The 24,664-nt window shown below is 41.4% G+C and overlaps 1 protein-coding gene across 2 annotated transcripts in view; it reads right to left on the bottom strand.

The window, feature by feature from the left end:
* Positions 1 to 5,386: 5,386 nt before the first annotated feature.
* The window catches only part of LOC111957783 (multivesicular body subunit 12B), a 37,432-nt gene continuing 18,154 nt past the window's right edge, over positions 5,387 to 24,664 (bottom strand). For both annotated transcript variants that reach the window (XM_023978789.2, XM_023978788.2), the window contains 4 exons: positions 20,651 to 20,739; positions 9,739 to 9,794; positions 9,240 to 9,299; positions 5,387 to 5,927 (listed from right to left, as the gene is read on the bottom strand). In XM_023978789.2, coding sequence (XP_023834557.1) covers positions 5,853 to 5,927; positions 9,240 to 9,299; positions 9,739 to 9,794; positions 20,651 to 20,739 — 280 coding nt within the window. In that variant the 3' untranslated portion in view covers positions 5,387 to 5,852. The remainder of the gene's footprint in view (positions 5,928 to 9,239; positions 9,300 to 9,738; positions 9,795 to 20,650; positions 20,740 to 24,664) is intronic.

Here is a 24,664-nt window from a genome sequence, read left to right on the forward strand (position 1 = left end):
GCTGAAGCTATGTTGCGCTTGGTGACCTCTGACTGTTTCATCCTAATATCGTTGGTGCCGACGTGGATAACAATATCTCTATACTCTCTACACTCGCCAGTTTTAGCTTTAGCCAGCACCATCTTCARATTAGCCTTAACGTCGGTAGCCCTGCCCCCTGGTAAACAGTGTATGATCGCTGGATGATTCGTTTTAAGTCTAATACTGCGGGTAATGGAGTCGCCAATGACTAGGGTTTTCAATTTGTCAGAGCTAATGGTGGGAAGCTTCGGCGTCTCAGACCCCGTAACGGGAGGAGTAGAGACAAGAGAAGACTCGGCCTCAGACTCCGACTCGCTGCCTAATGGGGAAAACCGGTTGAAAGTTTCTTTCGGCTGAATGAGCGACACCGGTTGAGCAGTCCTACAGCATTGCCCTCCAGAAGCCAYGAGAAWGTTGTCCGGCTGCGGGGACYGTGCGAGGGGATTTATACTACTATCTGTACTTACTGGTGGCACAGACGCTGTTTCATCCTTTCCTACACTGAAATTACCCTTGCCTAACGATTGCGTCTGAAGCTATCCTCACCGTAAGGCGATCGTTCTTTTGTATATTATGAGTACAGCGACTGCAATTAGAAGGCATCATGTTAATGTTACTACTTAGCTTCGGATGGTGGAGGTCCTGACGAACCATGTCCAGATAAAGCGTCCGGAGTGAAAAAGTTGAATGAAAAAAAAAGTTGTGAGGGAAAAACAAAAAATATAAACGGTAATTGTCAGGTAGCAAAGTAAGGTTGGCAACAAAACGCACAGCAACACRTAAACAAGTCTGCAAGTTGTGACCGGAAAAAATTGATTTTTATTTGGATTTCATGTAATGGACATACATAAATTAGTCAAAATTGGAGAAGTGAAATKWAAAAAAAAAAATGAAAAGAGGTACGTGCATATGTATTCACCCCCTTTGCTATGAAGCCCCTAAGATCTGGTGCAACCAATTAACTTCACAGAAGTCACATAATTAGTTAAATAAAGTCCACCTGTGTACAATCTAAGTGTCACATGATCTCAGTATATATACACCTTTTCTGAAAGGCCCAGAGTCTGTAACATCACTAAGCAAGGTGCACCACCAAGCAAGCGGAATCATGAAGACCAAGGAGCTCTCCAAACAGGTCAGTGACAAAGTAGTGGAGAAGTACAGATCAAGGTAGGGGTATACATTTTTTTTATTTAAATTTGAGCATCCCACGGCGCTCCATTAAATCCATTATTAAAAAATGGAAAGAATATAGCACCACAACAAATCTGCCAAAAGAGGGCCACCCACCAAAACTCGTGGAACAGTCAAGGAGGGCATTAATCAGAGAGGCAACAAAGAGACCAAAGATAACCCTGAAGGAGCTGCAAAGCTCCACAGYGGAGATTGGAGTATGCGTCCATAGGACCACTTTAAGCCGTACACTCCACAGAGCTGGGCTTTACAGAAGAGTGGACAGAAAAAAAGCCATTGCTTAATTAAAGAAAAAAATAAGCAACCACGTTTGGTGTTCACCAAAGGGCTTGTGGGAGACTCCCCAAACATATGGAAGAAGGTACTCTGGTCAGATGAGACCAAAAATTTGCTTTTTCGCCATCAAGAAAAACGCTATGTCTGGCGCAAACCCAACACCTCMCATCACCCGGAGAACACCATCCCCACAGTGAAGTATGGTGGTGGCAGCATCATGCTGTGGGGATGTTTATCATCGGCAGGGACTAGGAAACTGGTCAGAATTGAAGGAATGATGGATTGCGCTAAATACAGGGAAATTCTTGAGGGAAACCTGTTTCAGTCTTCCCGAGATTTGAGGCTGAGACGTAGGTTCACCTTCCGGCAGGGCAATGAACCTAAGCATACTGCTAAAGCAACACTAGAGTGGTTTAAGGGAAAACATTTAAATGTCTTGGAATGGCCTAGTCAAAGCCCAGACTTCAATCCAATTGAGAATCTGTGGTATGACTTAAAGATTGCTGTACACCAGCGGAACCCATCCGACTTGAAGGAGCTGGAGCAGTTTTGCCTTAAAGAATGGGCAAAAATCCCAGTGGCTAGATGTGCCAAGCTTATAGATACATACCCCAGGAGACTTGCAGCTGTAAGTTATGCAAAAGGTGGCTCCACAAAGTATTAACTTTGGGGGGGTGAATAGTTATGCACGCTCAAGTTTTCAGTTTTTTTGTCTTATTTCTTGTTTGWTTCACAATAAAAAATATTTTGCATCTTCAATATGGTAGGCATGTTGTGTAAATCAAATGATAAAACCCCCCCMAAAAATCTATTTTCATTCCAGGTTGTAAGGCAACAAAATAGGAACAATGCCAAGGAGGGTGAATACTTTCGCAAGCCACTGTAATAATGGGTGTGGTTTTTGAGAGCGTGTGATGATTGTACCTTTATATTCAAAATATCGGGTGCAGAAATATACCATTGTACTATATTATCCGCACATATACCCTAAAAGGTACCGAACAGTACCATGTGAGATTTTATGTATACCCCTGAAAGTACATTATGTGTATTTTGATATTTTTGTACACCTGGGAAAAATACTGTACCCTAACCGTACTCTTTTGTCTGAGAGTGTAGGATGAGTGTGTTGGGTGTTTGTGTGTGCCGTTGCTATAACCAGATTTGTGGTGTTTCGGTGGAAGTTGTGTGTATGCYGTTGCTACATATCCCTCCAGTGGGACGGACATGTTCTCTGCAGCACATCAAATATAAAAACAGCCCCACATGCTCTGGGATTAATGGCTCCCTATGCTTCTGTTCACATTGGAGGCGGAGTTTATCAATGGGCTGCTGTATCACAGGAGACCTGAATGCCTAGCCACCTGCCTGCCTGCACTGGGCCTATAGGGCTGGCCGCCCCTGACAAGCCTCACACCGTCACTCTCTTGACTTCCCTCTCCCTGGTCACCGCAGCACAGGGGAAGCAGGCTTGTCAGAGGGAGAGCGTGAGGCTAAGCCAGTCTTAACACAGCCCCTCAAACCACCTCATAAATACAGACTTCCTTTTCCAATTTCCAACTGGCAGATCCACCTCTGTCTACTAGCTTGCACACTGTTCCGTTCCAAAGTCTTGGGTGTGAGGTTAAAAATGACTATGGTGCATCTGGCCTGACTCTCAGAGGGCGGAGCTTTGAAGTGCTGATCCAGAGTTTAGTTTAATCAGTCAAATCTCACATGTATTGTAGCTGAAAAGAAGATATCACCATGACAACTGTGGTATATAGCAGTGACAGGCATAGCAGGGAAGTTACAAAGAGATGCCTTTAAATAGTTCCACAATATATGCTTAAATGTGCTTAAATACACAACAACTCAAAACCTCTCCGCTAAAGACACATGTGCAAGCCTCTACCCTTTTAATTACAGCATGAGTTTACACAAAACAGGGACAAAATGAAGGCCTATTCCTTTTTGATTTTACAGTGTGGTTTCTGCATATCATTATTATTTTTCAATATCATAAAGTGGAGCCGAGCGAAAAGTGAAACCATATGAGGCAGCTTTTTGAAAGGGCGCTGGGCATGGCTTTAGAAGGAGCTGTGGTTCTGATGGAGGGCCCATTCTGAGACAATCTGCTGGACTAGGCCGGCCACACTCCCAAGCTCACCAGCAATACGCCCCCACAAAATTGCCCAAGTGACATGGGCAACCACAGTCTAAGGGTACAAATTCAGCAGGAAATATCACATATGACCTGCTGTGTTTCTATTCTGGTCTGCTTGGAGCTATGTTACAATTATTACCTTTCAATCCATGAACAATTAGAGAACAATAGGCTTCTTTTAAAGGTGTCAAGAAAAAMGTCCACAGTCACACTCATGTTGTTTGCCAAACTCTGGGTTTTAACCTGATGGATCAGGTTAAAATGGGTTTAATGCTGACCAGGGTATGATACAACAGATACCGTCGCAGGCTGATAGCAAACCTTTATTAAAGGGAGCACATACCCTTGTCATTACCGCTGCTCCATTGTCACATCACAGTGCTCACCCTGCCTTCTCCCAAACTATATAGAGAGCTTCTCAAACTGTGAAGAGAGCAATGTGGTGGCATTAAGACCTACCCCCTGCTAACTTCTAGAGTAAAACATATGAGTGTGCGTGAAGTGTAGTTGTGTGTAGTTCATTGGGGAGGTGCGTGACGGTTCTGTCTCGGGCTGTCAGTGTACTTTAGGGCTTCACTGATGTGGGGTGATGGGTGTCACCTTCATGAACAACAACAACCAAAAGAGTTAACAACGGTTCTCAGCAGAGTGTTCCTGAGTCACCTCTATTGGTCAGGTTCAAACCGCCGAACAGGAGACAGACAGCCACAACACAGAGGATTGTCATCTGTTGCACACCACTAAACACCTGGGAATACTAAAATCCATTAGGAGTTTAGGTAGAAATTATATTAACACAGAAATCATACATTCATAAAGGTAACAAGCAAGTCTAATTAAAGAAGCAAGTCATTAGATTCATGTAATTTCAGAAACTAATTACATTTGCAGAGATGAGCAAATAGATTCTGATATCTCAATTTCTTCAGAATGATACATTTCAGTAGTTGTTAAATTACATTGATGTAAAGAGACAGAACATGTTATGGAGGGGGGGGGGGCGTATTTTTGATAACATATTATAATAGGGTCTGGAATGTGGGTGGGGGGGGCTCTGAAGTGGTGGCTCTGATGTCATGAAGCTTTGCTCATTCTTACTGCAAAGTGCTCATGATGGACTGACTCTGTGATGGATGTGTGTGCTTGCTGAAACAAGTGTTTTTCATACACCTTCAAAGAGRACTGACTACTTGACTGGATCTGTCTGTCTGTCAGTGGGAGCAGAGCAGTGAGGCAGCCTCCCATTTATTCTCTGAAGTCTCAGTCACTGCTACACAGCCTCAATCCTACATGTTACTCTGACAACCAAAAGGGAGACATGAGATTCAGTGGTAGTCATGAGATTTATAAGGTGTTTATTCATTCTTATACATTACATAACTGAATAATATAATAATATACTGAATAACAATTGATTTAAAACAATTCAACAATCATATCAATTTAACATGTGTATAGCCTATTTGATTGTACTAACTTAGCATTTCCCAGGACYCCAAGAGGTGCATGTTTTGGTTTTTACCCTAACACTACACAACTAATTCAAATGATCAAAGCTTGATGATTAGTTGATTATTTGAATCAGCTGTGTAGTCMTACGGCAAAAAGCAAAACATGCCCCCCTTGGGGTCCCGAGGACAGAGAAACCCTGTACTAACTCATTATGAAATATTTTCCTAAATAAAAACTAGAAAAGGTATCAACGTATTTGGAGATGTGCTACAGGATTAAAAATACATTTTCTGATAGCTTTACAACATATGAGGTAATTTGGTTACTGTGGCTCTTATCACACAATCAATAAGTGAGCACAACAATTAAATGAGCGTTAAGCGGAGTTTGCACAGTATTATTATGATCACAAATACAAACATTTGACCATAACTCTGAAACATACAGAGCTATGGAGAGATTAAAAATGCACATTTAACAACATTTAGAATAGTTACCTCCAATATTATGATACTTGGAATTTAATGTTACTAACTTCACATCCTGTTTGTGAGATTTCTGTTAGCCGTTAATTTGAGATAGATTAGAATCCTGTTGACTTCTGATATGAGGGACTACTGTGAATGTGGACTCTAAACTGAACATCAGAGACATCATTCCAGTAAGTGCTTCGTTAATGTGGAATGAGAGACCATTTGTGAAGGTGCTGTAGTTTTTTACTCTTTTCCTATTCCTCTAGAGCGTTCCTCACTCAAAGGCTCTCTCAGTACTGGCTCTGGGTGGGCCTGGGAGGCAGGGAAGTGCCGATGCTGTGCTCCGTGCTGAAGTTGTACTCATACTGCCACAGGATAGAAGTATAAAGGGATTTAAAATACAGTATATCCAGTACAAACTGTTTGTATATGAAAACACTTCTTCACCAACAGCATTGAGGTTTGTATAAGTAGCTCTTTCAGTAGCAGATCATTGTGCCTTTAAGATTACAAACTGGGTATGGGTTTGGGTATGAAGAAAGCTGAAAGGAGAAATGTGTGCAAATACTGTCCCCTTGTGGAATAAGATGAGAATGTATAACACGTTTATAAAACCACAGTACATATGAATTTTCTTCACACCATCTGTCTCCCAGATACATGCACCTAATGCACAGTTCTTCTTGGCTTTCTCAATGGATAAAATAATATATCCTTTGGTCACCAAAAAATATAAATAACCAGTGCAATGAAGGAGAGCAATTCAAATCAGTTTAGAATATATTTGGATAAAAAAAAAACTCCAGTAATCAATTGTGATGTTGTGGTCAAAATATATTTCAAGTCATTGTTGAAAGAGTAGTACCACATACCAACTTATACCATTGCTATTTTACTAAAACAAGCAAGCACATACCAACTCATCACTTCAATACACTCTGATCTGCAATACTGAATCACTGCACTAGGTGATGCTGCAAGATCATCAAATGCCTTTTAATATCTATATTCAAAGATCCCAACTAAGCACAATGGATTTATTGGGGATCTCCAACCAACACCCCTCTGTCTTTCAGGAAACTATAAGTTACGAGTCACATGCCACAAGACGGTTAGTTATAATAAAATTCAGCCACGACACCTGGCAAAATAAATAAACAAATAGATGTAAGTGTGAGCGTGTGTGTGGATGATGGATGGGGGAATGGGGTGTTATCAGGGAGAGCATGTATCACTGTCTGCCACTTTTACACGCGGGCTGACAGGACAGTGACACASAAGAACATGGGCGGCAATCACCCAGATGAACAGAGCTTCATTTCCTGTCCCTGCTCCACTGCTAAAAATATGTGACATGTTGTCTTCATTAATTCCACCTCTATTTGGAGCTCTCTCTCTTTTCTCTCCTCTCTCTTCTCTCCTTCTCTCTCTATCTCTCTCTGTCTGTCTCTTACACACTACATGCACCCAGTCACACACACAGTTTACTGCTGAAACACACACACGTCCATAGGTGCAAATGAAAATGTCTGTCAGATTCATACACACATATGAAAAGACATCCACACTAACAGACRCACTCTCACACGCTAACTCTGAAAATCATTAGCCAGCCGCCAAAAACAAACATTTTTAGCAGTGCAAAGTACATAAAGACGTCAGCTCAAATCGCTTACTAATTAACACTTAAAAAGACACAAATTAGATATGCGTGGATAAAAGCAATTATAATCTCCACAAGTTTTGCGAATCATTTGGGAAATGAAAAGAATGCCTAATTGCTGGAACCAACATCATCTGAGAAGTATGGCTTAAGTGATGCCTGTTAGGAAACGTTCTTATCTGTAGCACTGTATATGATTACAACAGTTTTCCTCAATGACACGTGCAAATGTCAAATACCACCTCTCTTTTATGTATGTCTTTAAAGAAATGTATTGGACATCAGTCAGTTAGAATGTCCTTTACCATAATAATCTTTCTTCGCCCTGAAGAGAGAAAATGAACTCCTCCAGTGTACACTGACAGGGACCTCTGCTGGACAACTGAACACCACTCACCATGAACAAGAACGGCCTGTTTGTGTGACTCCATATTATAAAGGCTGCACTAAATACTGCACTATTTATTCATAGTGGTATTGGATTTGATCCACTGAAAACAAAAAGATCTAGTACATATTACAAATACTACTTAGCTTTTGATAACTGTAAATATCTGTACATATATGAGCAGGTGTTACTAGGGGGTGCTCAGTGACTATATATTTTGGCTTCAACCTTCAACCTAGAACAGAAAACCAGTATCTACATTTTATAGCCTAAAATTAAATTATTTTTTATTTTTTACAAAAAAATAAGCACTCCAAAATCCCTGAATATCTATTTGGCATGTGTAATATCAAACTGAAATACGATATTAATTTCCCATCTCTAGAGATATTGTACTGGGATAATAATGCGAGAGGAGAGAAGTAAAAATAACACAATGGTGAGGGATGTTTCCTCTTGGAAACTAATTATCAAGCTAAGCTGTGACTTCATCCCCATCAGCCTGGCCCCACCATTAATCTTGTGCTGTCGTCCACTTCACTAAATCCTGCGTGTTACACTATCTCACATTTACTTCATCAGTTCCAGCTACCGCTGCGGTAATTAATGATTCCTAGCGCTCTTCCCTTCCCCTCCACGGCTCAGCTCGCCATGTGTCCTGCTGCTAATCACACTCTCTGAGAGGAGAGCGAGCCTACGGGACGAGCTGCCAGGCTGTCTCCATCAGCAGACCGCAGTGGCCACACACACACACACACACACACACACACAGACACACACACACACATAATATTAGTACCTGAGCTGACAATGACAATGAGCTCCATTCTCAGAGACCAGATGACAAGATGGCGACTGTGTGATTTCTATACTATGTGACAGTATACAGAGCCAGGGAGCAGAACAGACACCCAGTTTGATGAGGGAGTGTTTGCTCTGTAACACATCTCAAACCCAACAGCACCTGTTCTTTTACAGTGGTCTGTCACTTCCTGGCAGTTCTGATACCCAGATATCGTGCTAATGAGAGAGAGGGGGAGGGGTTCACTCTCCTTCATGCACACACAATAACTGTGTGAGAACACACACATGCACACACACACAAGCACAAGAACACACGCACGCACGCACACACGCACACACACACACACACACACTTTTCTCATTTTTTTCTTACTAGGAATGCCTGTAGGGTAGCTAGTTGCTCTGTAATAATACACTGTCTGTATTCTTTTCATTTACTCTGCATGAATTTGTATCTCTACTGTCTGTATGCTGGCTGTCTCATTGGGTAAGAAAGATCAAGTAAGGCTAATTGAAACCAAACACATGCAGTATGTGCATCATACTGGCAATCAGTTTCAATAGTGAGAAGACCACCAAAAAAAGAAAAGAACACCAAATGGAATCCAGAGTGTTTTTGTGCAGGACACAGTGAGACTAGTCAGTTCTCAGAGAGAGTGGCTGACCAGGCCCAGTCTGGGCGGGCTTTAATTCAATCTGGGTTTAGTGGAGCCAAAAGGGCCTTGCCCGTCTCAGACACTTAATTACAACCCCCAAGAATGTTTGCTTTGCATTCTGGGCCAACGGTGTCAGTGGCAGCCGAGCGTTGCAGCCCCTACTCACTTCCTCCTCGATCTCTGCCAAGGATTTGATCGTAATGCCCATTAAATTGACTCGCTGCATCTGAAATCAAAAGCAGAGAGAGAAAAAAACAAGAAACACGGCGTTAGGCACATGGCTAAGTAAGCATGCTTAAAATCTTTAATCCTCTCCCTCTCTGTTTCAATACAAAAGGTGATATAGTGACAGCCGCCGCCAGCCAGCCAAATGGACTGCATTGAGCCAGCTCTGCCTGGCTGCATGCATTCATCACTCAGTCTACACTGGAAGAGAAGAGAGGAGAGGAGAGTGCAGGAAGCTGTGTAGAACTGACTGGGGATCAGATCCTGGAGAAGGAAGAATACAGGCTACAATACAATTGAGGTATGTCCTCAATTGAAAAGTGGATGGATAAAAGCTGTGTAGAGAGCACTTTGTACCTCACAATTTAACAAACTAGAGGCGATGAAAAGAAAAAGGCTTTTTAGTTAGCATAATTCAAAAGCTTTGTGTAAACACTCACTTCTTCAGGGGTTCTTGCAAATTTCTCAGAGATTGTGAAGGGCACATCATCCATTGCTGAAAAGAGAAAATAAAATGTTGAGTGGAAACATAAGAGAATAAAAACATGACAACATGTTTCATACATTTCATACAAAACCAATCATTCCAAAATCTTCATACTGAGTATCTCATCCTGGCTAAGTGTAAATAAAATAATTGAAGACCAGCKCCCCTCAATCCCCCTCCCACCCAACCCTTCCTCAATAGCTTGAAGATGAAAGGTTTTTTATTCTCCACTGTACTTGAGTACCTCCACCCACCCCCTTCCCTCCTTCCCCCAAAACCATCGCCAGCCCGACTCCTCTTTAATTACTCTTGATTATTCCTGATTCTGTCTTGTCAGAGAGATGTTCCACTCCAAAACAAAGACACTCGCRCAGAAAAAGGGGAAAGAAGTGAGACAAAACATTCACCGGATACTGATTTGCATGAAAATAAGCCACAGTGTTTGGCAGGCAAAAAGTGGATTGAAATGAGGACTTGCCAAGAGCGTGGTAGTGTAATTAGCATTTGACCAAACAAACGAGCTTCAACAGAGCTATAATTAAGCAGGCCTGTAATTAAGTGTATGCCCTTTATCATAATGATCATGGTTAAAATGGTGTGATGGCTGCCAGTTGATTATTAATGGTGCAACCCCATACTGTACGCAGCCTGCAAAGGAATCAGAGTGTCACTACTGTCAGGCTAGAGAGCAGCCCTTTGTTTATAAAATACATTAGGGCCCAAATTAACGCAGGGTGACAGGGGACACAAAGGCTCTCGTTCCTTTCCAGACGAGAGGTGGTGACTAACTGCCGCTGCTCGGCTACACCAAATCACGAAGCACACAACTTCTAGCTCCCCTCTCTCTCTCTCTTAGGGGCCACAAATATCAATTGGCCAACCTTCCAACTGGTGTTATTTTACCCATAGTCCATCAGCCTGCTGGCACAGGAAAAGGAACTCAGAAATAAATGTAACCAAATGCTTCTCATGAGTCACTGTTTTGGATCTGATATTAGTCTGTGGAGAATACAACTTAATAACAGTATTTCAAACAATGTCATTTGAATGTTCCTTCATTCTGACACTTATGACTGCCTTTTTGTGTACCTCAACAGTAGGGATCCATTATACCGTACTTTCCACCCATAAATGTGATTTTTACTGCTACAATGAGGTCTTTGTAATCTACCCGTGACCTCACATAATGTAATGGCTACAGAGCTCTGAGGAAAATACATTGAATATCAGCCCTACCTAAAACCCACCATCACCATTACAAACCACTACTGGTAATCTACACTATGAGTTAGGACAGATGAGAGAATAGCCTTTGGCCACCATTTAACCATCACCCTAAAGCCATTCAGAAAGCCAGCCCTGGCATGTGTGCTTCAACCCGCTCAGAGGAGGACTATTTAGCAGCAGTGCTAGCTGAAGGGCTATCTGCAGCAGCAGGGCTGGGTGATTGGGTGGATATGATGGCTTGTTTAAGCCCATAAAAACAAGTGAATAAACATGTGCTACTGTGTCACTGGGAGCAAAGAGGTAGGCGGGCGGGGGAATATATTAGAATCAATACCCAGCAATGGGAAGTGCAGATTGCACCCTGTTGATGGATCTGTGTGTAACAGACAGATTAATCTAGAGCTGAAGGCTGGGGTGCTTCTTTGTTGTTCAAGGATTACATTTTAAATCAGATCTCACTTAGTATCCCCCCACCATCCGTACTGGAGGGTCCATCTCACACCCAGACCAACGGAGGAACTTGGAGACGATTTTACTGGGCGAGAAATTGATAATTTACCAGGCACACGTACATACAGTAGTGGAAAGTCCTGAAGTAATGTYAGTCCAATCTCCTGGTTGAAACACTCCCAGTCTAAAGCATTCACTACCTACTCAAATGGCCAGGGYTAGAGTCTGTCTGAGCAATGAATCAAGTTCCAGCAATTTGTGTGAGGAAAACAAAATATTTGACCATTGGTCATGTGGTCCAATCTATATTTGTGTAAATGGTGTAGTAAAAATGTGCGCGTTGTAGAGTGATTGTGTATTTGGTATGATGACATTTTCTATCAAATCAGAGTCCATACATGTGCTCTAATTATGACTCCCTAATGAATATGATGATGGTTATGATGGTGATCATGACGATAACAACAATGATGATGATGGTGGTGTTAGCGAGTAAGGGCCCTGTGGCCTGACTGATGGTAGTGTAAAGAACGGAGTCAGCACGGGCCCAGAGTGGATCACTGGCTTATTAATGGCTCTATCAGGTGAGATGAGGAATGGCTGCATTGTCATCTCCAGCCCCTGGGCGCAGACGAATGGCTGTTTCAGGACGGGATGGGCTCCCTCGTCTGCTGCGCAGAGCACCAATCCCTCACAGTTCTGTAGTTGGACGCGCTGTCACTGTGGACTACAGCTTCAGTCCCGCTATGACCCGTACACAGGACTATAACGCAYACAGACACATGTACACACACACATGCACTCACGCATGCACACACACACACATATTTATACAGGGTAATGCTCAGACATTGACTGATTGAGGACTGTGTGGGTGATCGAGCATACCTCACATTACCTGAACCAGAACTCTTAATTAACAATGGAAGAATGTTAAATAACTTTTCTTTCATGCTTCACTAATTCAACGTACCTGCACTGATCTGTGTCCACTATAATTACTCAGGTGAATCAAACTGACTCCAGGATCAGCTGGAAAAGTACTGAATATTTACTCTAATACAGTCTTACATGCATATGTATTTTTAAAGTGGCCATATGAATCAGTAATGTTTGGGTTACTGTGACTAAGACTGTGGTACTTCTGCTGAGATCCAGTGAGGGGAAAGCGGGAGCCGAGTATGAGAAATCTGACGTAAAAAAAGAACCAGACTGAACCGTTCCCGTTGACCAACATCTATCACAGACTCAGTTTTGAAGTTATTACGTGAGTTTCCAGTTTCCATCTAAGCACTTCCCTGTAAAGACATGATATTAACTGTTTATTGCRCCTTGAGGATTGATGCATCTACTATATATATATTTTTTACAATAGAAACTTTGTGCACAACCACACCAGTGTCCAACTCCAAATACTTTATTCTAGATTCCTTGCCAGTGTCTCTGCCTCATTTAAGGTAAACGGAGTTTRGATCCACATAGATCAAGAGGAGGAGGACCTCTTCTGCCCACTCACAGCCCTCACCCCGACTAGACACTGACATGAGAAATAGTGGCCAGTCCTGACAGCATCTCTGAGACAGATTGTAGTTTATTTTGTCGCCCGGGCATACCATCTGTGCCATTCCAATAGAGGCTGTTTTCTCAGGCTGCTGTAGGAGAGAGGGCACGAGGCGCAGGGTCCCTCAGTAGCTCTGCAGCCGCGGCAGGTCATTAGTCAAATTGCCTAATGAGAGAGAATACAAATTGCCCCCTACCCTGACAGGAGGTGTCAGAGCTCCTGACCCGTGCTATGAGAACAGATGATCGCGCGTTGCTATTTTCAGATGATTTTAATGACTGTGGCTCTATGATTTCCATTCTTTTCCCCCTATCTTTTTTTAAATTCCACCAGACAGAATGGGAGTTTGGGGGGGAAAATCCTATGAAGATTCTGAAAATGTCCCATTGAAAAGCAAAAAAGTGTTACTTTTAATGATTACAGCAAATGAAAAAAGGGTTGCTGGGGATGACAACTGAATATATTAACTTTATTCATATCCTTTTTCACAAGCATTACAATTGAGACGTTATTCAAATGATATTCAGGATATATTTTACAACAGGTTCATTTTGGACATTGGACTCTATACACTTACTAATGTAGCACAGTAACCCTAGTTAGATTGATGCAGTCACCAAAAATAGATACCAAAACAATATTTATGAAATGGAGACAATTGTAAAATGCCAACACCAATACTGAAAAGAGTGATTTAAATGGTTTTAAGACACACTGCTAGTCCCAGATAGCTTGGAGGGCATGATTCTCAGTGCAGCTAATCATTTGTACCGGTGGATTATATGGGTGTCTCTGTAGACTCCTCAGGGGCAGCAGTGGGGCTGCTAAACACCCAGGTTTACACAGAGAAAGAGAGGAGGGAAAGCGGAGGAGTATTTAGCAAGGAGGGAGTAGAGTTATTTTTCCATCTGTGTGACAAGCAGCCCTTGAAATCTAGTTCTGGGTTGGGAGCCAGGAGGCAGTCCCAGTCGGGCGCTGGTCCATCAGTCTTCCAGAAAGTGGGCACACCTACAGTGAGTTGGCCATAAACACTACGGCACAACAGTGGATATTTGGAGCTCCACAGTCTAATTTCACATAATTTCTTCTATTTGAGGGCCCATATTTTTCTCTCTCTGTTATGAACATTAAATGCATATGATGATACAACAGACACCTACAATTCTATAAAAGGGCGGCTATAGCATAATGATCAATCATGCATAGAGAACTTATCTGGTCGCACATTCTATTTGTAAAATGTTATTTGTATTGTGCTACATGCTATTTGTATTGTGCTACATACTATTTGTATTGTGCTACATGCTATTTGTATTGTGCTACATGCTATTTGTATTGTGCTACATGCTATTTGTATTGTGCTACATACTATTTGTATTGTGCTACATGCTATTTGTATTGTGCTACATGCTATTTGTATTGTGCTACATGCTATTTGCATTGTGCCACATGCTATTTGTATTGTGCTACATTCTATTTGCATTGTGCTACATGCTATTTGTATTGTGCTACATGCTATTTGTATTGTATTTTGGGGGCTCCCGAGTGGCACAGTGGTCTAAGACACTGCATCTCAATGCTAGAAGCATCACTACAGACACTGGTTCGATTCCAGGCTGTATCACAACCGGAAATGATTGGGAGTCCCATAGGGCGGTGCACAATTGGCCCAGCGTCGTCCAGGTTAGGGTTTGGCTGGGGTAGGCCGTCATTGTAAATAAGAATTTGTTCTAAACTGACTTGCCTAGTTAAATAAAATGTAAAAATGATGCTATTGTATTGTGCTCTGTAATTGCAAAGTCAACAAAGTCAAACATCCCTTTCAAAGTTTCAAAACTCCAATGTAGGCTAACCACGATGATCACTTAGCACAAGTCTGGGAATTGAATAAACATCAGAACTTGATAAGCAGTACATTGTCTTTAAAGACTTAACAGTGGCACCAGCAWTGAGCCCCAGCTGTGGTTACTGGTAAATGTGCAGCAGAATCTGTGTATGAATGGGGTACGCCTCTCTGGACAAGTGTTAAAGCTGGCAGAGGGCTGACAGTAAATTGCTTGCGCCGGATGGGACACAGCAGAAGGCACAATTACACAAATCCCCTCTTAATTAGCGGTTCTGTGGGCAAACTAACCTGTAATGATGCAAGGGATGTGGTGAGCCCCAAAAAACTAACTAGGAACACTCCAGAATACTGGTGAGAGGGTCACATGGCCATGTGCCTTCTGAAGAGGATCAGAGAGTGACGTGTGATCCGTTGTGATCAAAGCAGCTGTACACTATGGTAAGGGATGGTCCCCATGCTGCCCTGCTCCCCCCCCCCAGCTCCTAGCACTCTCTGAGCTCCTTGCCCTCTGGACTGAGGGCAGAGMAGCAAGTCCTGCGAGGTTGTGGGTGGCGTTATTAAGTTTTCGATGCTCACAGTACCAGGCAATGTAAAGTGGCACCTCACATGGTGAGTAATGAGCTGTGCCAGGGCGGAAGCAGGAGGGATGACAGCCAGAGAGGCTTCCTTGGCAGCCACTAAGCTGGGCCTCAACCAATTCATCATCCGCCTAAACCAATCCACCAATGCCGCGACGCCATTTGTCATTAATTATGCTAATAAACACACCATTACTCTCCTGGTGAAACAGGCAACGGTTATTAGTTAAGGCCTTTCGGATAGGTTGACACATTGAGGCATGTTTGTACACATCAACGTGTACACCCTTAGAAAAAAAGGTGCTGTCTAGAACCTAAAAGCGTTCTACGGCTGTCCCCATAGGAGAACCCTTTTTGGTTCCATGTAGAATCCTTTTCCACAGAGGGATCTACATGGAACTCAAAATGATTATACCCGGAACCAAAAAGAGTTCTACCCGGAACCAAAAAGAGTTCTACCTAGAACCAAAAAGGGTTCTACCCGGACCAAAAAGAGTTCTACCCGGAACCAAAAAGGGTTCTACCCGGAACCAAAAAGAGTTCTACCCGGAACCAAAAAAGAGTTCTACCCGGAACCAAAAAGAGTTCTACCTGGAACCAAAAATAGTTCTACCTGGAACCAAAAATGGTTATATTATGGGGACAGCTGAAGATCCCTTTTAGAACCCTTTTTTCTAATACTGTAGGTCAGTATACTGTATGTGGGTGAGTAGGCCTATAGTGTTTCAAGTTGGAGAGACAAAACAATTGATTCAGTTGAAATGTTACAATAAGTGAGTGCATGGTTCACCTAAAAAGAGACTTACTGATTTTCATTAAATCATAAGGAAGAAAATTCTTAAACAGGCTCTTTGCTATGCTCACAAACATAATGACTCCATCTTTGTAAAAAGGACGATTGTTTTAACATTTCTAAAGCATACTTCATAGGTCCTCTTAGAGAACCAGTCTGAGCAGAACTATTTAATATAGCTTCTGGGAGCCMCAGATGCCCTTTTCCAAAACTACTTCATTTCCAGAATCTCAATGTGCTTTTTACATCACACTACGGTATGTATTATGAGATCATTAATTACAAACTTAACAAGTCAGCAGAGCCATTAAAAGATCTTTAAGGCATATTTGTCCATAAATCTCCTTAAACTATATTTAATGACTGGATTTTGGGGAAATATTTTTTATCAAGTTCTAATTAGATGTGTGATAACAAACYCTGCTGTACATGGAGGGAATGAGGGAGCTGTGACAGGCCATCCATTGATGGTCTCCATGTCTGGCCACTGAGAATAATGGAGCACTGCTTTTATTCCAGGGAAGAATAGACAGCAATGAGGGATGTGAGTCCAGTCTGGTCTGCTAATGCAAAGCTATTCAAAGTCACTTATTTGAGTCTAATGGGGTTCTGAAAGATTGTATTCATATAGTTTGTTGGTAAATATATTAATATGCTTAAATGTATGRCCTTTTGAAATTAGCAGATTAATTAAACAGAAACAATTTGTATTAGMTATCTAGGTAAAATGTGTTGACAAAAGAAAATAGTTGTAATATTCAAGATACTGATAACCAAAATGGTAAAATTATCACCATCTTTTGGGGATGTTYACTGTGTGCGTAAGCATGCTTAAGCACTCTCTTGCTTCTCTCTCCACACTGACCATAAGAATAAATCATTAATGGGTTTTAGAGAAGACACGTCACAGTTTTTCATGCCTTGATGCAAGCCGAACCCTTTGGCTTTGTTTCAGACATTTAGAAAGTTTTATCGTACAGGAATTGCATACTTCAAATCTTGTATCATCTAAATTAAAACACAGCAGTAAATCTGCCCAATACCTCCCCCCATTAAATATCCACGCAAGATTAATTTGGCTCAATTTACTTGATCCAGGATCCTTTGGATGGATGCCTTACATGAGAGGAAAACACCACTCTGGTTAGTGTTTTAATGACCCACCAGAGGTGCCACAAGGCCATTGAATAATAAAAACCTGCCAATGACTTTTGTGTCACTAGGCAGAGGTTGTTTTTTAATCCCTCAGCCTAAAGAATGTTGTTATTATAAAATATAACCACACTGGTGCAGAGGCTGTGGAGATACATCATAGCGGGTTGAGATTACAGTTGGAGATTAGCGGGGCTGAACTCCTCCCTCTGCAGAGGCTRGCCTGCAAGCCCAGCACCACAGAGGGAGATAAGATGGAACTTTTGTTTGAAACCTGATGAGAAGCCTCTTAATGAAAGTGCTGGGCCAAAAATAATCTTTTTTTCTCAATGTTAGTCAATCAAAAAATGGTGTAGTTGGAGAAAAAGAGGAGAAAGAAAGTAATTTTGTATAATCAGTGAGCACCATCTGGAACAATTAACTGAATTCCACAAAACCCATAGGATCAGTCATATTGGCTTATTAAAGATCCGGAATTATACAAGTAATAAATCCTTGGAAAAACGAAGCGTAGACCCCTGCCTGTCACGACTATTTTAACTTCAAATACAGTGGAATGCTTGATAAGGCTGAAAAGAGGAGATTAATATATGCAAATTATGTCGAGCATTTAAAAGCCCCCCAACAACTGTCTCTTATTACGGGGCTTTATGTTTTATTCATACACCAACTCACCTGTCATTTCATAAGATATAATATTATGAGGGTATTATTAAACAGCGTAAAGTGGCGCTTTAATTGGAAAGCCCCATTGCATTTTCCAGATGCACAAAGTTTAATAAGGATTCTAATATCGTTCCGGAAAATCAAAAATCATTGTCATCCTTCTGCCATTATATTTTGCAAACCCAAGTTAATTTTGAATCTTCCTTTTTTCTTTCTCCTCCAATGGATGAACTGTCTCTCGTCAGTTAATTGAACTTCTTTTAATGGATTGGGAAATAATTGCACTCCATATTACGTTATATCTGGGCCAATGTCAGGATTTTTTGATTAATGTAATAGATATGTTAATGTATTACTTTTTATCACTAGGATGTCTGCTAAATATGACATGCTGTTCAATGGATACACAATAAAGCAAATAGTATATGAACTCCATTCAAAACACCATCATCTTTTTATGCTATATAGTGAAGCAAAGGGAAATAAAACAGCACTTCTAATTATGTAAATTAATAGAATACTATATACCAGGGGTATTCAACTCTTACACTACAAGGTCCGGKGCCTGCTGGTTTTCTGTTCTACCTGATAATTAATTGCACACAACGGGTGTCCCAGGTCTAAATCAGTCCCTGATTAGAGGGGAACAATGAAACAAAATGCAGTGGAACTGGCTTCGAGGTCCAGAGTTGAGTTTGAAGGCTAAATACCTTTGAAGATGCATTTTTTTTACAATACAATACATTTCCTAACACATTTCATAAATGCACATTTCATTATAATTACATGCACCAGGAATAACTCTCCCCTGTCAATAGTATAGGAAATAATTGGCAAAGAAACTTGCCTTGGATCAAAGAGATAMAGGTGAAATAAACAAAAGGTTGGGGCTGTTGTGAAAACTCCATCTCTGTCAAAATGAGCTTGAACTGTCAAGTGAGAGAAGCTTGAAAAATCTATATGAATTAGTTTTTAATATTCTGGTTATAAATGTCAAAGCGCCCGCACATCACATCTCCACATAAAGTGACTGAAGATGACAGATTTCCCAGACATGTTGCCTCTCCTCCCCTCGACTCGTTCTTTTTTTTTGTTTGGGGTTTTTGTTTTGTTGGGAAGTGACGGAGGGTTTAATCAAGAAAGCAGGCAATTCATCAATCCTAAAGAAGGCTCCTGTACAACCCTGACAGAGCGCACATGGTTTTAGACCAACGTGAACCTGGCCAGCTGTCAACACACCACACACACCGCGCAGCTCACAGTTAACACAAACCTGTCGTCTGCTCCGACCCCACACTTGGTCTGCAGGTCGTCACACTGTTAACGAAGGAGGAAAGATACTGCCTCTCACAATCTAAATGTGTGGCTGGAAGGCTCTCTTTTCAAGACAAATGAAGCTGAAAGAGAAAGTCTTTGTACAGTATGACTGGGAAGATGAACCCCTCTCTTCAAACCCCACAAAGTGATTCAAAAAGAGAGCAGGGCTGGAGATTTTGTGACATGGTGATAAAAGAGCAGACACCAACGACATTCGTATGATTATAGAGCACAGCCTCTATTGATAAATGATGATTGCTGGCAGTGTACTGAATCTCTATGGTTCTTATTGTCACTCAAATACTGTCCAGACAGAGGTATAACACATGGAAGGCCACAGACCAGACCAATGTAGGTAGCAGGTACTGTAGATAGTTATTACAAACAGTAACATTATCATTCTAAATAACATAGAACAAAAATTATCCCTAAATCAGTAATTATATGTTATGAACTTTGTGTGAGATCATATAATAGTGGACTGGTAGACTTGACTATSGTTAAAAACTTGTAAGGACACGGTCAGTGTGTGACAGGGATAACTGGGATGATAAGTGCATGCCACAGCCCCGCTATCTCGCCACTGTGGAACAAGAGGAATCCTCACCACATGGTGTCTCTCTCCAGCTGGATAAAACCTGCCTGCTCTACTCTCCACACTCCTYGTCTGGAGAAGCACCACCCCACACTACGGTGTTTCAGCAAGTTCTGACTCCATAGACTAAGCCAAGTTTAAACTAAGTTCCAGTCCAGATCAATTTCATTCCACTTTCCACTCTATTATTACTAAAAGAGCATTCAGTTTGCATTTCTCCTACAGCARAAAACTGCAGGTAAATGTGAGYGTGGCATGTGATGAATCATATTTGACAGCTGTTAAACGTTCTCTTGAGTGTAATGCTGAGCTCCTCTGGGAAGCACTGTTCATTCTTTCAGATAAGCACAGCTCTTTACACGTCTGTGATAAAAGACATGGAATGTGTGCATAGATCAATTACCAAAGGAGCAATCTACACGTTGGTGGAGATTAAATACTTTTATAACAACATATGGCTAGAAATATTAAAACACCTTGATTCTGCAATGAATAGAAGTGATAGGAATTTAAGTCAGCTCACTGGGGGTCAGATTGGGGCACAGTGAGAGAGCTAAACTGATTTAGTTCAGAGCATTTGCAAGACGCCTTACCATACTGTATAATTTGCACAATCCATATCATACACAGTGAGACTCCCTAAGTGTAGTTGAGTTTGGTGCAGTAAAGATACAGTTTACCTGATATGGTATAGAGACCGGAGCTCTCTGTGTCAGGCCTGCTTGTGCTCCTCCTGTAGGTGCTGGTGGGGAGCGCTGCAGGTATTTGCCTGGAGGAGATAAAGCACCATGTCACGTCAGACAAGTGTACCACAACATTGAAGGTGACATGTTCTCTGAGATCTGGAGAAGAACGCCAAGGCGTGGATTCAGTGTCAGGAGGAAAAGGKGTTCACTGGGGCAGGATCTTACGATTCCAACCCCATCATCCCCATGACGACACCCCCACCCTCTTCAAGTCAGACAGCGCGTTGATCAGGACAAGACACACCTGACAGAAAAGGGGCTGGATATGGAGACATGAAATAAAAGCTAACCTGTACGTGAGCTGCCCAGGGGGTTTAGTAGGTCTTTAATGGTTTGGGTCTGGGATTAGGGCCTGGTTTGTGCTAAAGGAATATAAATTATATTACTCAAGGGAAGTCTGTTTTACCATACTACAGGCTTGCATTACAAAAAAAACAGCATGCAATGCACTTCATGGGCAGTTGGAGCTAACAAACCGTATAAGATTGCAATCCTCATCAATCAAGCTATCATGAATTACACCCTGTGACTAAGCCCTACTGATCGATAAATCCACAGCAAGCGCAAATTATTTCTCAGCTTCAAGAGAGCTGCATAATGTGACTTTGAACATGCATTGAAGTTAAAATGAGTTTGTCCAGAACTCTGATATAGCGATAGGCTACAGTGTGTCCAAATGTAGGGTMATGCTGAGCAAGGTGTTCATGTAATATGGGAACTTTAAATACCCTTAGCTAGGGTCACAAGGATTCAAACAAATAACTCAAATACTGTAGTTGTGTATTGTCTGTATGTTTATGTGTATTTGCCCATTTGCAGTTAGGACAAATCATCTTCAGGGGGCTAAAAAATTCATTTCCAAAAGACTAGTGACATATCTGCACATCCGCATATTCTGATGGCAACACTGCATGAGTTGTGGCCATTCTACATTTCTATCTCTTTTGATTAGATAAATAAATGCTATCATTTCTATCAAAAACAATAAAACAAACTCCCTGACAGGTTGTGGTATTTATGAGCTAAGGCTTGCAACTCAGATTTATTTGCCATGATAGGGTCGACTTTTCCCCTGTTCATTTACATCAGCATTTGGCCATCTTAAATCCAGGCCAATGGTGAATTTTTAAAAGGTTGGCATCAATCTTGTGGAACCGATTGCCACATTTAATGAAGACTTCCCTTACCTTGCAAAGGTTGACTCCAATGCTGAAAAGGGAAGGGACATGCCTCTCCAAGCAGTGAGACATTTCACAAACACTGATAAACTGAAGGGAGATTGTTTAGATGCTCTTTTGAAGAAATGCGCTTGAGCGGTTTGGTTCATGATATAGCATAGAACAATGAACCGATCCATTGAGATACACAAATGTAAATGAAGCATTCAGAGAAAACCTACTTTGAAACATCCATTTGCTCAAATATCATCAATTTGATAAGGTCAAAATGGAGATATGTTTAGGTGGCCTTTGAAAACTATTGTACTCAATATTGCATCTTTCCTGGTACAAAAACAAAGCACTTTATAATGAAATGATGGGTTGCCGCTAAATGAAATCAAGGGAAGATCAAACATTGCCATAGAATAGAGCATGGTTGAAMCTCCCACACCAACAAACCTTCATGGACCAATGAAATGATCAGCAAACATAAAATCTACCGAAGAACTGTATTGAATGAAATCAGCAATTTGCTCACATAAAGTGCATCTTCTTGTTATAGTATAAAGTAAAGGGTCTAAGAGTTTCCATTTTCATATTAAACTTAAACCCCAAAGAACTGTCTTATTCCAAATTCTGGGATTTCTAGACATGATTTGGGTGTACTGGATATATGGTACCATGTGGCAAATCAAGTCTAATTCTTAAAATAAAAACATGGCAAGTGTATTGCTATGTAATCAACGGTAGCAGTTGGGCTCAGATTATGTTGGCCACTGGAGTTTTGACTACAATGAATCATCATTCTAGGCAACGAGAGGCATATTGACACTTGTTCCTAATTTGAATATTTAATTACAATGTAGTTCCTCATTAAATTACTGTAAAACTGGGAACATAGCCTGAAAGATTTAAACAATTACAACTTCACTCAGGAGCCCATTGGCCCAATAAAATCGATGCGGAATGTAATCACAAACACATATGCATAAAATCCATATGCATAAATAACAACCTGATCCACTTTGAGCTGGCTCACATCTTCAAGTCAAAATGTTCTAAGTAAAACTAGAGTACTGCTGATTGCTTGATAAGATCAATTAGCTGTCTAAATCCTAATATCAATTTATGGTTTTATATATTTGTTCAGTGTGGTCGGAGATAGAAATGAGGTAAAAGAAAATGAAGCTGTCAATCTGAAAAGAAGAGGAGAACATCTGTTAGACAGTGGACAGACAAGTAGTAGTCTGCAGAGAGGCAAGACAAGGATAAAAAAATAATATCAGGGAAGAGCCTGAGCTGCCATAGAGGGAGTTGGGAGCGCTTGTTTTGACACTCATCCAGCCTCTTCCATGACAACATCTCCACACCTTCCTCAATATGCAGACAGTCCTGCTTTGCAGGGGCTGCTTTCTCACCCATCATTATCTTCCTTTAAGGTTTGTGTCAGGTGCTGAAAAGAATAGCTGCATGAATTCACAGGAAAATCTCTGAGCACACGGAGCGCATCAGGTTTCACTTGATGATTCTCTCGTTTGTGGCACCGTTCTGCATCCATTTGCTTGATTTGAGATATACATTTGCCAACTTTTTTAGGATTCCACAAAGTAAAGAAAAARAGTGCTTTCAGTAAGTTTGACGATGTCATTATGGCTGGGGGCTCTGTCAAAACAGCACACTCACAGACAATGATGGCCTCCCTCAAGAATATGGTACAGTGCTGGTTAGGCAGTGAGGAATGGGGACAGGTACAATGCCACCGCATAGCAGCTGGGACACTGTGGAAAGTGTCAAAAGCAGAGGAAAGGACAATATAAAAGCTAGAGGAGACTGCATGCATGTCAATCGTGGCATTCAATTATATYTCCTGACCCCCATCAGACAGTTACTTTATGAATAATGTTTTAAACCGCAAATCATACAAATATGGTCATGTTACGGTGTGGAAAAGATGATTGGCCTTAACATTTTTATCGTTAGGCCATTTGATTTAAAAAGTGTCCAGGTATACAGTACATCAGGCTATTATTCCAAGAGAAATGTAAAAAAAAACTTGATTATGCAGGAGAAAAAAGACATTGCAATATTAGCACAAGGCTAATTTATGCCACCAGTCCATCTAGAGGTCAGATATCAGCCTTAGCAATGACAGTTTTATCAGGAGAACAAATAGCAGCGTTGGAAAGGAGGAGCGTAGATGAAAGGAGAGGGGGCTGCTGTAGTGGATGCATTAAAAGCCTGACAGGACAGCACAGCTTTTCCACATAAGGGAGTCAGGAAGTGGCTGACTGGCTTCTCTCAAGATGGAAAGAGAGCTGAAGTGGTTGACACCAGGCCAAAGCAATAATTTAAAACGGGACATGGCAGCAAGTAAGGATGTTCCAGACGAAACTGATCAGAAAAAGTACATAACAGCTCTCTTCAGTTTAGCTAAAGGCTCAGGTTATTCAAAACAAGGCCTGTCTGCTTGTTCTTGGATGCTATTATGGCACTCGCTGAAGTGGAGGCCAAGCACGTGCAGGGGATGGTCATACGATTTTATTCTTCTAAACAAATTMATTGGTTGTACAAATCAAATGAAAATGGAGGAAAACCACTCAGAATTCAGTACCAAAGTACACTAACTTTGACCTAGATGCTGACAGCTTTAAATGCTGACAAAAGTTTAAGTGGCTTAGTGGTTTAAGTCAGAGCACAACTCTAACAAGCTCACATTGCCTGGGGCAACCTAACATTTGTAAGGGATCACCAGCATTCAAAATTACAAGGGTCATAAAAAATGTACACA

The sequence above is a fragment of the Salvelinus sp. IW2-2015 genome, linkage group LG33 (assembly GCF_002910315.2).
Source record: "Salvelinus sp. IW2-2015 linkage group LG33, ASM291031v2, whole genome shotgun sequence".
NCBI classification, from domain to species: Eukaryota; Metazoa; Chordata; class Actinopteri; order Salmoniformes; family Salmonidae; genus Salvelinus; species Salvelinus sp. IW2-2015.